Below are 13,856 nucleotides of genomic sequence, written 5' to 3'. Positions count from 1 at the left end.
AATGTAGGGTTCAAACTCAACTTTTGCTATAATTAATCTCTATTTGTTTTTACTGATTATTAACTACTCATTTTTCTACTGGTGAGAATTTCATCTTAAATAATATCTTGTGGATCTAGCACTCATAAATAGTATATCAACATTTATGTGCCAGAAAGAAAACAATTTATAAAATCTTGATTTGTGGAAATACTGTTCTTCCTTTACTTTGCAATAGATACATGTATTAATGTAAAGTCTGGCATTAATGGCACTAATGTTTATAAATTATTATTTTTGACATTTAAAAAAAATATGCCTTCTTTGCAAATAAAAAATCAAGTGATATCTCAATGTTTTAAATGGCAGCAGATAAAATGTGATACATGTTTGCTGTAAATTTTAAGATTAACTTTTAACAATACTAATACAGAGACCAAAATAGCAGCACGAGCCCAAACATACATTTGCAAAGTGTTCCTATGTATATTTACTCAGAAAGAAATTCAGTTCTACCCAAAACTACTTCTGTCTTAATATGTATAAAAATTCAGCGCAAATTATTCTTTCTGGAGTTCTCATACTCAGTTCTAGCTTTTCACTGCTTCTGACATCAAAACTCTGTAAAAATTGTCTTAAAAGTAAAATGAAGCATTTTCTCTTCAGCCAGCAAAAGTGCGCCTAGCTTAGACATCCATTGGCTGCATTCACACAAGGTGCTTACTTCATAGTTAGCAAATCATTTAATTTCCTATTTTAACCTAATTTTCTGTGGTCACTCCACACAGAAAACTCACAGTAAACTGGGCACATAACCATGCTAGGCTAAAATGTGACTGGCTAGATAGTAATGCCATGTTTCATATGAGTATAGTCATGCAATCTTGGACGTGAGTAAATAAAAAGACAGTAAAGTGTTTTTCCATAATGCTGCTACTTCCTACTGAAGCAAAGAACCTGGAAACCTAATACTTTGTTGCACACAGAGTGTGATACCATAATGACCCCATATTTTTATACTAATATAAAATCCTCACTGCTAATGAAAAATATATATATTTAATAGTAAGAGATGTTTTACCGTATTCAGGCACAGAAGCCATTCTGCTGATTTTCTCGATGGTGTTATTGACAGGGGTATAAAATATAGTCACATCTTTCAGCGATGTTTGCAGTTCTGCTTTCTGAATAGTTCCCATTTTGCAGCAGATCTGATTCCTTGTGCATCGGCTTGGTCGAAGTCTTCTCTGCAAGTTCCTCTCTGCTTCTGAAAGCGACTATGTGCAGAGGACCCACATTCTAAGCCAAGCATCTCAATTATATTGCCCCCTCTCTGTTGAAACAACTGGAAGTTGTTTTTCCTCCAGCATGCACATGGGCTGGTTTTCTTCCACATGCTGCTTCGTCTATTCCGAAACCGACACAAGGGTAGATTCATTTTTGTAAAGTTTTTTCAGAAATGCTCATTTCTACCCGGGGGAAACAGAAATAGCAGGCTTTTAGCTGTTTCAGTTGCATAGATATATGAAGGACAATTAGGAAAGGAAGGTAATCCTTAAGCAATATTCCCAATGTAAAATTACCCCTTAAACAATTTTTTTATAGATAGAATAAGCACACACTTGAACAAATCCAGCACAAAGTTCAGTGAGCCAAATACGATGGTTTCTTGTCTAGGTTAGGGCATTTTGTATTAAATCATGGTTTGTTTAAATGTGGATCATGGAATAAATGCCTAGGTTTACCCAACATGCTAAGCTATAACCATAGTTTATAAATCACAATTAGTAAGGTCACAGAATGCACTAAGCCAAAACTTAACAAGCTGCAGTATACTCCGGTTTAGCATAAAGTGTGAATTCAGCCATAGAATTACTGAGTCCAATCTTTTTCCTATGCAAAAAGAAAACGATGATGCCGTAGATTAGAAACCAGATTTGTTTGCAAGATTGTCATTACCAGTGGTGGGATTCAAATTTTTTTTACTACCGGTTCTGTGGGCGTGGCTTGGTGGATGTGGCTTGGTGGGCATGGCAGGGGAAGGATACTGTAAAATCTCCATTCCCACCCCACTCCAGGGGAAATGCTACTACAAAATCCCCATTCCCTCTCCACCCCACTAACCTGCTTTCCAACTCCATTCTCCTGTGCAGGGCAACCAAAGAAGACCCAGCCAATCAGCTGGGACTCGGGAGGTAGAGAATAGATAGCGGTGGGGCCAGTCAGAAGTGGTACTTGCTGGTTCTCTGAACTACTCAAAATTTCCTGTACTGGTTCTCCAGAACTGGTGAGAACCTGCTTAATACCACCTCTGGTCACTACGGAATTTCCACGTAGAGCTCTCCATTGTGAACATAGGTTTTCACAAAGGTTAGAGGTGGCAGGGTAGCTTTATCAGAACAAAAGTTAATCAAGGAAAAAGCTTTATGTTAACTAAAGGAATAAGATATTTATGTCTTCATTTATTTTTAAGGTATTCAAAGTTCTAGCTTAAGGAGATTCCTTATTTTTGTCAAGTTTACTTGAAACATTTTTAAACTTTTTTTTAAGTCAAAAGAGTCATCAAACTATATGTACCAATAACAACTCCCAAAACAAAAACAAAAAAACAGATTACCCATAACAATAAGGAAGCTTCAATCCAAAAAGAGATCACTTTGGCAGAAAAACAAATCTGGTCACGTTGCCAACTTCAAAAGCCGATACAAAAATTTATGCCACCAGATAAAGACTGAATGCACCAATTATCACATTAAACAAGAGGAAAACCTTCTATGAACCAATTCCACCTGCGCTTTCTACAATTTTAGAAACAACAAACTAAAAGACTCAAGGTCCATCCCACCACTGATAGGACCAAATGGTAAAGACTGCAACAACGACATCATTAAAGCCAACATCTTTAACACATTCTTTGGCTCAGCATTTGTAAACAGCAATGGATCATGCCCAGTATTTCCTAGCCGAACCATAGAAAACTACAATGATCCAATACATATCAATTTTACAGAAGACAATGTTGAAAAAGCACTACACAATCTAAAACCATCTCTATCTATTGGACTGGATGGAATGTGTGCCTACTTCTTAAAAAAGCTATCCACTGCCATAGTCGAAACTAATCTTTGAAAAATCTTTCAGGATCAGTTCCTTGCCTAACCTATGGTCACAAGCCATGGTCATCCCCATCTTCAAAAAGGGAGCCTAGTTGAAAATTACAGGCCAATCTCCTTATGCTGCATCACCTGTAAAGTCATGGAATCAATTATTAACCATCATCCTCCACTTAGAAACAAACAACCTACTCTCTAATAAACAATTTGGTTTCAGAAAAAAACTATCCTGTAATCTGCAACTCTTACACTGTAAAAACATATGGACTACACAACTCGATCAAGGAAAAACAATAGACAAAATCTACATAGACTTCTATAAAACCTTTGATTCAGTGGTACATGACAAACTACTCCTAAAACTAAAATCTTATGGTATCTCTGGACAACTGGGCATAACTGGACAGAAGCATTCCTGTCAAACAGACAACAAATGGTCAAAATTGGGAGCGTCCTATCAAATCACAATACCTGTCAATAGTGGTGTCCCCCAAGGCAGTGTTCTAGGACCAACTCTCTTCCTACTCTACATAAATGACCTCTGTGATCATATTAAGAGCAACTGCGTTCTCTTCACTGATGATGTAAAGCTGTTCAATACCACAGACAATATAGCTACCCTTCAAAAAGATCTTCACTATGTATCAGAATGGTCAAACAAATGGCAACTTCAAATCTCAACAAATAAATGCTCTGTCTTACACATTGGCGAAAAAAGAATCAGAAAATAAAATACAAGCTGAATAGTCAAGACCTTGTTGATGATCCAAGCTCTGTAAAGGACCTTGGAATACTCATCTCTAATGATCTAAGTGCTAGAGCCCACTGTAACTACATAGCCAAAAAGGCATTAAGAATTGTTAACCTAATCCTACATAGCTTTTTCTCTGGTAATATCACACTACTAATTAGAACATACAAAACATTTGCTAGACCAATACTCGAATACAGCTCATCAGTCTGGAACCCACATTACGTATCTGATATTAGCACAGTTGAGAAAGTCCAGAAATATTTCACAAGAAGAGTTCTCCACTCCTCTGCTCATTGCAGAATACCTTATGCCACCAGACTTGAACTCTAGACCTAGAAAACCTAGAACTACGCCGCCTTCGGTCTGATCTAAATATAGTATATAAAATCATACATTGCAATGTCCTACCTTCAAATGAATACTTCAGCTTCAATCATAACAATACAAGAGCACACAATAGATACAAACTCAAGGTTAATCGCACCAAACTTGATTGCAGGAAATACGACTTCAGCAACAGAGTGGTCAACGTCTGGAATACTCTACCTGACTCTGTGGTTTCTTCCCCAAAAACTTTAGACTGTCTACTATTGACCTCACCCCTTTCCTAAGAGGTCTGTGGGGGACGTGCATAAGCACACCAACGTGCCTACCATCCCTGTCTTATTGTTTCTTTTATTTTTCTTATATGTACCCATTTCATGTATTAATAACTGCATATATACTTATATCTATTATCTTGTAAGCGGTTGACAAATCAAAATAAATCAAAATAAAAATAAAATTTATATGCTAATCTTCAGCATTCAGAGTTCCCATTTACGGCTTCAAAAGAAAAACATCAAAGTACAAGCACAAGCAAATAAGACAAAAAATCCCCTGAAAAAAATAAGAATTGCAACTTATATGACTATTATTAACAGCTCTGATACATTATTTACAGAAGGCAGCTTTTCAGAGTCCTAGTAATATCATATCCTTCTACAATATAATGGTATGAATAATTATTCTGTCCTAAGGAGAATGCTGAATGAGCCAAGCAATAGCAAATGGATCCCATGCTAGTGTGTATGAACAGCAATATTTCAATATTGTTTGCATAATGTACTCAGAAAAAGGTACTTATCCTTAGATGGCTACTATTCTAAGCAATTTTACGATAAGAGATTCCACAGATCCCTGAAAGTCTAAATTATACCTTGTGCAAGGTTAATATACTCTGAACTATGATTACTCATTTCAGTCAAGCCTTCCATCACATCTGATGCTTACTTTCAAATACAATAAAAATATTTTCCTGCAGTGGTTCTGAACTAAATTATGATATTTCTAATCATAAATGCTTATTTGTTAATTTTTTGGTAAAGGAGATTTTTCATTGGCCAAACATTAGACATATTGACCTCTACTTTTCTTTTAAATGTCTATTTTATTGTACATCAAAACAGACATTGCCATGAGCATGAAGGAAATGTTTCACTTTTATATTATATGAACATAAAGGTTGAAACACACATGCAGGGTATGGGTCAACAGTGCAGGCCAATTGTGGGCATGACTAAATGATCAAAAACCCATTCCTTTTAGAATATGTGTGATGTATTTTAAAAGGTGGCACACCTTTGATCTTCTTGTTATGCTTGCCAGTTTGACACTCTTATCAATTTATGCATGCCCCTGGATAAAGATGTAGCAACTTAAATCTGACTCCCACTATTTGGACTTGGACATGTTGTTTTCTTGCAACACTATAGAAGCAGCAATTATTTTTTTGTCTCACTTAGATCTGCTAAGTTCAGCTAAAGCTGGCTAAGTGCTGCTGTCTGTTCTGAGCTTATCTCAACTATTTGTGGCCAGTGAGTACTCCTTTTCCCCAAGAACTGGGAAATAGTAACTATGAATATTTCAGTCTCAAACTTGGACTTAGCAAAACACAGTACATGTTTTGTTTGGTGTAGTTTGTTTTGATTAAACAACAACAACTCTGGAAAGCTTTAAAAGAAATTGGGGCATGAAGAAGTGTATCCAATGAACAGAACAGAAAAAATATAACCCCAGAAAGTTTTGGAAGCAAATCAACAAGATTAATTTTCTCCCCCACCCCGCAATACATCTTCTTCATTTTGGGTGAATAAATAGGTCACAGATGTTTCAACACTCCACATAGACATGTATTCTGTTCTGAAATAGAAAAGGGATGAAAAATATTCAAGACCACTTACAATACATTTAATGTAATAAAAAAAAGAGCAAATCACTTTTTAATTATACCCTTCTCAGGTACAGTGTGGCTGTATACATCTACAATGGACATTCATGGAGGATACTTTATTAGTTCATTTTTATAGCAATTATCCAGTAGTCTAATTTTCTAAAGGGAAAAAATGTTTTTTCCATAGTTCCTCCTTGGTCCTTTACATAACCACATTAATTTATATGATTCCTCTTGCCTCAAGGAACAGCCTGTTGCAATCAGAACAAACCACCTGAGAATGGCTGGTCTTGAATTAGAGGCCCGGAAAGCCAGCCTAAAAGAGGAACCAAGGAAAATCAATCTTTATTCTTGGCTTAGAGATTCCCTCCTTGCCCAAGTAGCTCAGTAGGTGACCTTATACAATTTACTCTCTCACAGAATTGTTATGTAGATAAGATGGTAGAGTTCAATCAAGCATATTCCCCCAACATTTCTAAAAGGAAAGATAGAATAAAAACGAAATTTAAAAATGATCTGAATTGTAGTAAAGATAGAGGTCCTGTAGGAGGACACGAGCAGCACACTGCCGTGCCTCAATACCTACATGGGCCTCAAATACCTGCATGATCTCACCCAGTTCACATCACCAGGATTTTGCAAAACACTGTCCCTGGCAGGTACGTGATCTCACCTGCTAACATCACCACTTCCTTACTTGTATATTCTTAAGGATTGGTGAGGGGATTCACCAATCCAAACGCTGTTTTTATATTACCTTTTCCTGCTTGTAAAAACTGTATAAAAGCAATAAACGCTGCTCAGGCAGTGGGACATCTTGGCACCCTGCAAAATGACTGGTCTTTGAACTCCATCACTGGATATGAGACTTCCACAAGCAGAAATCCATACATGGTGTATATGGTGTCTATTGCAGGGAAGAAAATTTTCACTATTTGCATTTTGTCCCTTTGCCTCTAAATATCTGCTCAAGTGGAGATTTGACTGAGTCTAGTCTGATCATGAACAGTGATCCAAGTTGTAGATGGCAACCACAACAGTGCATTCAGAACTCCATCTTTTTCATGTGTACTGATTGTATTGAATAGTTTTATGATGAACAAAGTGAGGTCATGTTTTACTGCATTTTTGTTAACACTTGGAGGAAATGGTTTAAATTTTTAGGTATTTTATTCTATGTAAAACACCTTTGGTACTAGGGAGAGATCTTTGTCCTAAATATTCATAGTTACTTTTTACTAATTTTGGGGGGAAAACAAGTACTTACTGAGTACAACATTTTTTCTAAATATCTGATATATTAGTGGCTTCTTGCAACACTAGTGAAAAAGTTATTGATAAGGAACAGAATGGAATTACAGAAATCATGCAGCATAGAAGATAAAAAGAGTAATTCCTTATTTACAATAGTGTGGAAGATACAGCAAGGACGTTTAGTGGCAAGCACATCTTTTGCTCATGCTTATAAATTATTTTTGTTAAATCCATTTTTCCCATCCTGCTTATATTAGTTAAGTAGTTAAATTATTATTTTTCAATTATGAAGCTTGGCTTAAGGTAGATGCATGATTGATAGTAAATATGTTTTTTGCTATTTGGTAAAACATTGCTTAGATTTAAGAAATACATGTTTAAGTTATATAATTTGTAGTAATACATTCCTTATTATCCTTCTGATAGGCATAAAGGGATGTAAAGGGACCATTAATATTCTGTTTCATTTAATAAATCCCTGAATCTTTTTCTCAGTTTCTCCTTTGAAGCTGGATTAAACCTATTACCTTGCTAAGGCAAAACAATCTGAAGAAAAAGTAGTCACCTAGACTGAATACTTGTTCTTAATATATTCTTGGCTTACCTTTCCCTGATAAACTGCATGCTTACCCATGCTACATCATCATTCTTATCTAAGCACACAGATCAGCCTCTACTAAAGACTTTTCAGTCTCTCTCATATTTTGAGATCAGTTATTACATTGCCATTGTTTTTAAAATTTAATAAATCAAAAAGTTGACCTTACATTGCTGATATCATCCATGAATATTATCAAATATTTTATTCATGGAAATTGTAGTCTGCATCCCAGCAAAATAAATTTAACATTCACATTGATTTTTACATGGCACTCTCAAAGTTAATACAAGGAATCTTTGAAGTAGCAAAAATGCTGATAATTTATTTTTTTTAAATGCTGTGGGTGCAATGCTGTTTTGACACCAGTAATAAGTACTTTTCAGGTATTACAAATGTTTTAGTTCTGTAATATGTACACATAATTTATGATGCCCTTATTTCAATTCTAGACTCAGCAAAACAGAACTCCATTAGACATACTATTCATCAGAATAACACTTGGTAATAATTACATTTTTCCAGCGGACATCACAGGGACCAATACAGAATGAATGTTTTTTGTACAGAAGATTATTGCATCATTCTGACTAAATTGGTAGGAATAACTTGTAAGAAAGTGGGTTTTTCCCACCTGACCACCCCCCCCTATCAAATACACAGATTTGTAATAAAACATTATATTGGAAGATAAAATGAAATTGATCTTTGTTTATTAAATTATTACAATATTAAAATATTTAGTACCAACTTTTTAAATCTTCAAGATAGTTTGCAAAGAATCAATACCTAGAAAATGTACAAATAATATAAAACGGAATCATCATATAGGGTGTAAACCTGGGATTTACTCAAGATGACTTCAGTGTAGAACTCCTACAGAGAATGTTGATGACTCTGGCTAAATGGTCAGACATGTTGCTTTGATCAGAAGATGCCTCTCAAAGGATTGCTCTGCTTACAGAGTAGGTGCTTTGGGGTAGAATAGGGTTCCAGTTTCTCTTCATTCATGTTTAAATGGTTTAAAGTTGTTTTTACTATATTTCATTTTATTTTCTTAGATAACTGCATTCTTCAAGATGGGATTAGATAATTGCTGGCTCAAAGTGTTGCTAAAGTACAGCTCCTCAGTGACTATACTGGAACTGCAAGATATGCAACAATTCAAAGTCTGTTGGTTGTCCAACTTTAGCATAGCCTGTAACCACAGGTAGTCCTTGACTTACAACAGTTCATTTAGTGACCATTCAAAGTTACAACAGCACTGAAAAAAGTGGCTTATGACTATTTTTTACACTTAAGCCATTGCAACATACCCATGGTCCCATCATCAAAATTTAGAAGCTTGGCAACTGCATGTATCTATGACTAGGATCGTGTGATCACCTTTTGTGACCTTCTGACAGGCAAAGTCAATGGGTAAATCATATTCACTTAACAAGCGTGGTGCTGACATTACAACTGCAGTGATTCATTTAAACTGCAAAGGTGATGGTGAATGAAGAATTAACAGAATCCATAGATATAAGAAAAGGGACAAGGCAAGGCTGTCCATTGTCGCCTCTGCTGTTTGTGTTAACATTGGAAGTGTTGAAGACATGGTAAGGTAACAGAATAGATAATTTTGTTATAGAAGTTTAATAGACTGATACAAAATATAATGTAGACGTATATAACCATTGGATGACAGCATAATATAATATTGATGGAATAAATAGCAGGATAATTAATAATTGATAAATAGATAAGCATATGTTAGTTTGACAATGTGAGATTGATACAAATTGTGAACAATGATTATGAAAGGATCGCACAAAAGATTATAAACCAACTGACATACTGTATGTACAAAATGGAAGGTGTTTTATGTTTTTTTTTAATGTATTGTTTGTGTATGTCTTAAAATAAAAAAAATCATATAAAAAAATAAATAGGGATAAGAGAAGACAGCATAAAGAGTGGTTCACAAACTACTACTACTAAGAGCCGCAGTGGTGCAGTGGTTAGAGTGCTGTGCTGCAGGCCACTTCTGCTGCCTGCTGGCTGCCTGCAATTTGGCAGTTAAAAATGACACCAGGCTCAAGGTTGACTCAGCCTTCCATCCTTCCGAGGTTGGTAAAATGAGGACCCAGATTGTTGGGGGCAATATGCTGACTCTGTGAACTGCTTTGAGAGGTCTGTTAAAGCACTATGAAGCATATATAAGTCTAACTGCTGTTGCTATCACTTGAGACTTTCAAGAACAGATTGGACTGCCATTTGTCAGAAATGGTGTAGGGTCTCCCGCTTGGGTGGGGGGTTGGACTAGATGACCTACAAGGTCCCTTCCAACTCTAATTATCTGTTATTAGTATCTGCTACTTATGCTTAGTAAGCAATGTCAGGGTGTTTCCTTCTGTACTTTCTTTTTAATATTATGAATAATAATTGTTACAGTAGAAGTAACAGTTGCAGGTGAAGATAGACTTCTTAGTTAAGTGCTGTGTTCTACTAGGCTTCACATGGCAACAATATGCAACTTCTGTTAAAAAAAATAAGAAAAGCACACAAAATATGACTTATAAAATTCTTCCCAATTGTTTCATTCCTATAGTGTTGTCTACTAGAGGTCCCCAGACTATCAAGAAGCTGTCATTTTTACTTTAAAAAAAAATTCAAGCGCATAAAGTAAACAAATTGGATATTTAGTGAGCAAGGAAGTGAAACAGATGACTGCAGAATTCATTACTAATTTGCAATGTTACTTTTATTATTTAGGTAGTATCTGAAAGTTTAAGCAATATCTCATGGGCTGTGTAGGAATGAAGAAGATAAGGTATGAAAATATTTCTGTAACTTTAAGAAACATCTTTCAAATTGCAAGGCCAGAACATAGTTATGTTAACCTGCTAAATTAAAATGTAGTGCACTGAGTACATGGACGCATATAAACTCTAGAGCCACTCAATGAACCTGAAAAAAGCATCACAGAATATGGATAAGTGAAGGGTGCCATGGCCTTTCTATGGCAATATCTGTATTAAACCAACTGAAGTATTTTTAATGCACACTTTTGTATCCCTAAGGATTTATTTTCAGTCAAGATGGTAATCTGAAAAAGGGCTTAGAGGGTTTTTTTTTAAATCTTAATTTTAGTAGTGGTAACTATAACATATCAGAGTAGACCAAAAGGGCAGAGAAGCAAGGTGCAGAAAACGGTCACCATCTATTATTAATAGCCCAGGTAAAACTATTAAAAACCCAAGACTGCCAATACTTTAAATAGTGGTCACTACTACTAATAATAACAGTTCAGTCTGGAATTTTTTTTTTAAAGAATGAATTTCAATTAAATATTCATATTAAATATTTAAACTGGGGTTAGAAGAAGCTGATAATTAGGAAACAAATTTACCAAAATTTCACAGGCCCCATTTTGCTGATTGTACTCTAAGCATCAAAAAGGAAGCACAAGCTTTTGTTACATCTTTACTCATATTTTTCTCATACAAATATGCAGAAAGTTTAATTGCTGCAACTCAAAAAAGCATTAGATAAAAAGTGATACTAAGATTATATATAAAATTATTTTAATTATTTTAAAATGAGTTGAGCAGACAATTTCTTTGGAAAAATCATTGAACCCAAAACCTGATTTCTATTACATATATTGGATCATCTTACAGATAATCCAATAGTCTCACTCCTTTTCATGTATAGAGTCTGCTTCTTTCCATGTTTTGCATGAACTACAATTACTACTTTTTGTTGTTGCAAGAACTATATTGTGTACTATGTATTCTGGGGCAACTGGATTAGTTAGGCTTCCTCAGTAAAACCATAGTTAAATAAATGTGTCTTAATGCAAAGCACAATCTTGTTTCTTCACAGAGGGTTTCTTAGAATTACCATGCAAATAATGGTACATTAATGCTCCCTCACCACTAGATGGAACATGCTCTCTAGCTTTACATTTCTACTTTGGTTTTTTTTCTAATTTTTGCAATCACAATTATTCATTTATATTATTACTATAATTTCTATATTAACATATCTTAAAATATAAACATTTTAGAGCATGAATGGGGAATGAATAGGAAAATTTTGCATGGGGGAAACATGATAAGTGAAGTCAAAGCTGCAAGTAAATTGAATTGTACTGAACTGTGTGGAAAAACGAGGTCAGTTGAAGGCTGAAAATAGGACAAGTTCAAGCTTCCCAGAAAGTGATAACACATAAGCCTCTAAGAAAATGGCATGTGGCCTGTGAGCTAAAGAATTTGCAAATGGTTACAAAAGGTTTGTGAAATAAAGAACAAGTGGATGACACCAGCTGAGTGACACCAAAAAAAGGTTTTGAGAATACAGATACACACAACCATTGAAAGTCTGTACATATCTACAGTTGAAGCACTAGAGGTCATGTATACTCTAACCATGGGCAAAATGTTCAATAATCTAAGAAAAGAATTATTCTGCTATATAATTATGTGTGAGGTTTAAAAGAGCATTGCTATAAATTGTATCTTTAATAATTTAGGATTTTCTAAATTTTGGGATTGGTCTCATGCTTGAATTATGCAGTAGCTGCTTTCTGCAATCGTGCAGTGCAAGATTGATATTCTGGCCTATGTAGGCTGGTGTAGAATTCTCTTAAGTAGAATTGTGCCTTATTTGACATGTATAGCCACGCATATTGTAACAACCCTTTGTGGCACATCAAACAGTAAAAACCCAAACCATCAATATCAAAAAACCCAAACCATCAACCATCCACAAAATTATACAAAGCAGCAATTCTACATATTAAAGGTTTTTTTTAATGGAAACATTTTAACATCCAAATGATATTCCTGGATTCATAGTATTTTGGTAGAATACTTGTCTAAATCTAACTTAGTGGATATTTGGCAGTCTACTAATCTTTTTTAATGAGGATGTAGTTTGCTTTTTCCACACACATATTGTTCTAAGCTAGTTTTTTCCCCTCTGCTAATTCATTTTTTGATATCTAAAATTAATGCTTTGATATAGATGTTAATACAATTTCCAATCATGCTTCTGTGAAACTTACAGCTTTTTAAATGGTTCTTTAATGTGTCTTGAAGGATACAAATTTTATAAAGCAGATAGCAATGCCTTGGTATGATTCAGTGGTGGGTTTCAAATTAACCCACCGATTCGCTGCATCCATGCATGCGCAGCTTTCACCGTGCGGCAAAGCTCAACAAAGCAGCCTTTCGGGGCCTGCCCTGCTGCCCTCCTCTCTGCTCTCCGGGACAGTGGCTGCTTCTCTCCACTGCTGGTCTTGCTGGGAGGGCAGACTGCAATTTAGCAGCTGTCAGCCGCCGCTTTGAGTCCTCTAAGTCCGACCCAGAAAGCACTGAGGCACAGAGAAGCAGCAGTCGTGTTGAATGCTGTTTCTCTCAATTGCAGCGCTTTCCAGATGGGACTTAGAGCAGTGGTCGCCAACCAGGTGGGCCGTGAGAAAATTTTGGTGGGCCCCAGAGAAATCTCACCCTCAGAGCACCCCCCCAAAGCAATTAATCCAGGCTGTGCAGAAACACAAGGTTTAAAACAAATTAGTAAAATGATATTGTGCCATCTATTCAGGGTACACAGTGGAATGTGTCATTAATTTTTTTGAATTTGATTCACAACACACTAATCAAACAAAAAATTAGATTTTCTTTTGCACTAAATTGTTTTACCATATTGATATCAGGATATAGTTATTAATTCACTGAAAAATCTGTTATTACAAATAAACTTACAGTATAAAACTGGTGAGTCATTTCCATTGGATTTGTTTAAAAGTATATGGGGCTTTTGTCATACCTTGCTAGAGTTGCATGGTAAAGTCCCTGACTTTCAAATTTTAATGAGCTATCATAGATATTCTAAATATGGCACAATATTCTAATGATGCCTTCAAACTACAGTGGATTTATACAGGTCTGTAAAATT

The 13,856-nt window shown here is 35.4% G+C and overlaps 1 protein-coding gene across 1 annotated transcript in view; it reads right to left on the bottom strand.

Annotated features, from left to right (window-relative positions):
• ANO4 (anoctamin 4) overlaps positions 1-1,245 on the bottom strand; it is an 87,051-nt gene extending 85,806 nt beyond the window's left edge. Inside the window, exon 1 of the mRNA XM_087934657.1 lies at positions 1,061-1,245. Coding sequence (XP_087790783.1) covers positions 1,061-1,178 — 118 coding nt within the window. The 5' untranslated portion in view covers positions 1,179-1,245. The remainder of the gene's footprint in view (positions 1-1,060) is intronic.
• Between the last annotated feature and the right edge of the window lie 12,611 nt (positions 1,246-13,856).

Source organism: Pseudonaja textilis, chromosome 5 (assembly GCF_049901715.1).
Source record: "Pseudonaja textilis isolate UNSWEBS1 chromosome 5, rPseTex1.2, whole genome shotgun sequence".
NCBI classification, from domain to species: Eukaryota; Metazoa; Chordata; class Lepidosauria; order Squamata; family Elapidae; genus Pseudonaja; species Pseudonaja textilis.
The sequence above is the reverse complement of the archived record's forward strand: the minus strand, read 5'-3'. Positions and strand labels throughout refer to the sequence as shown.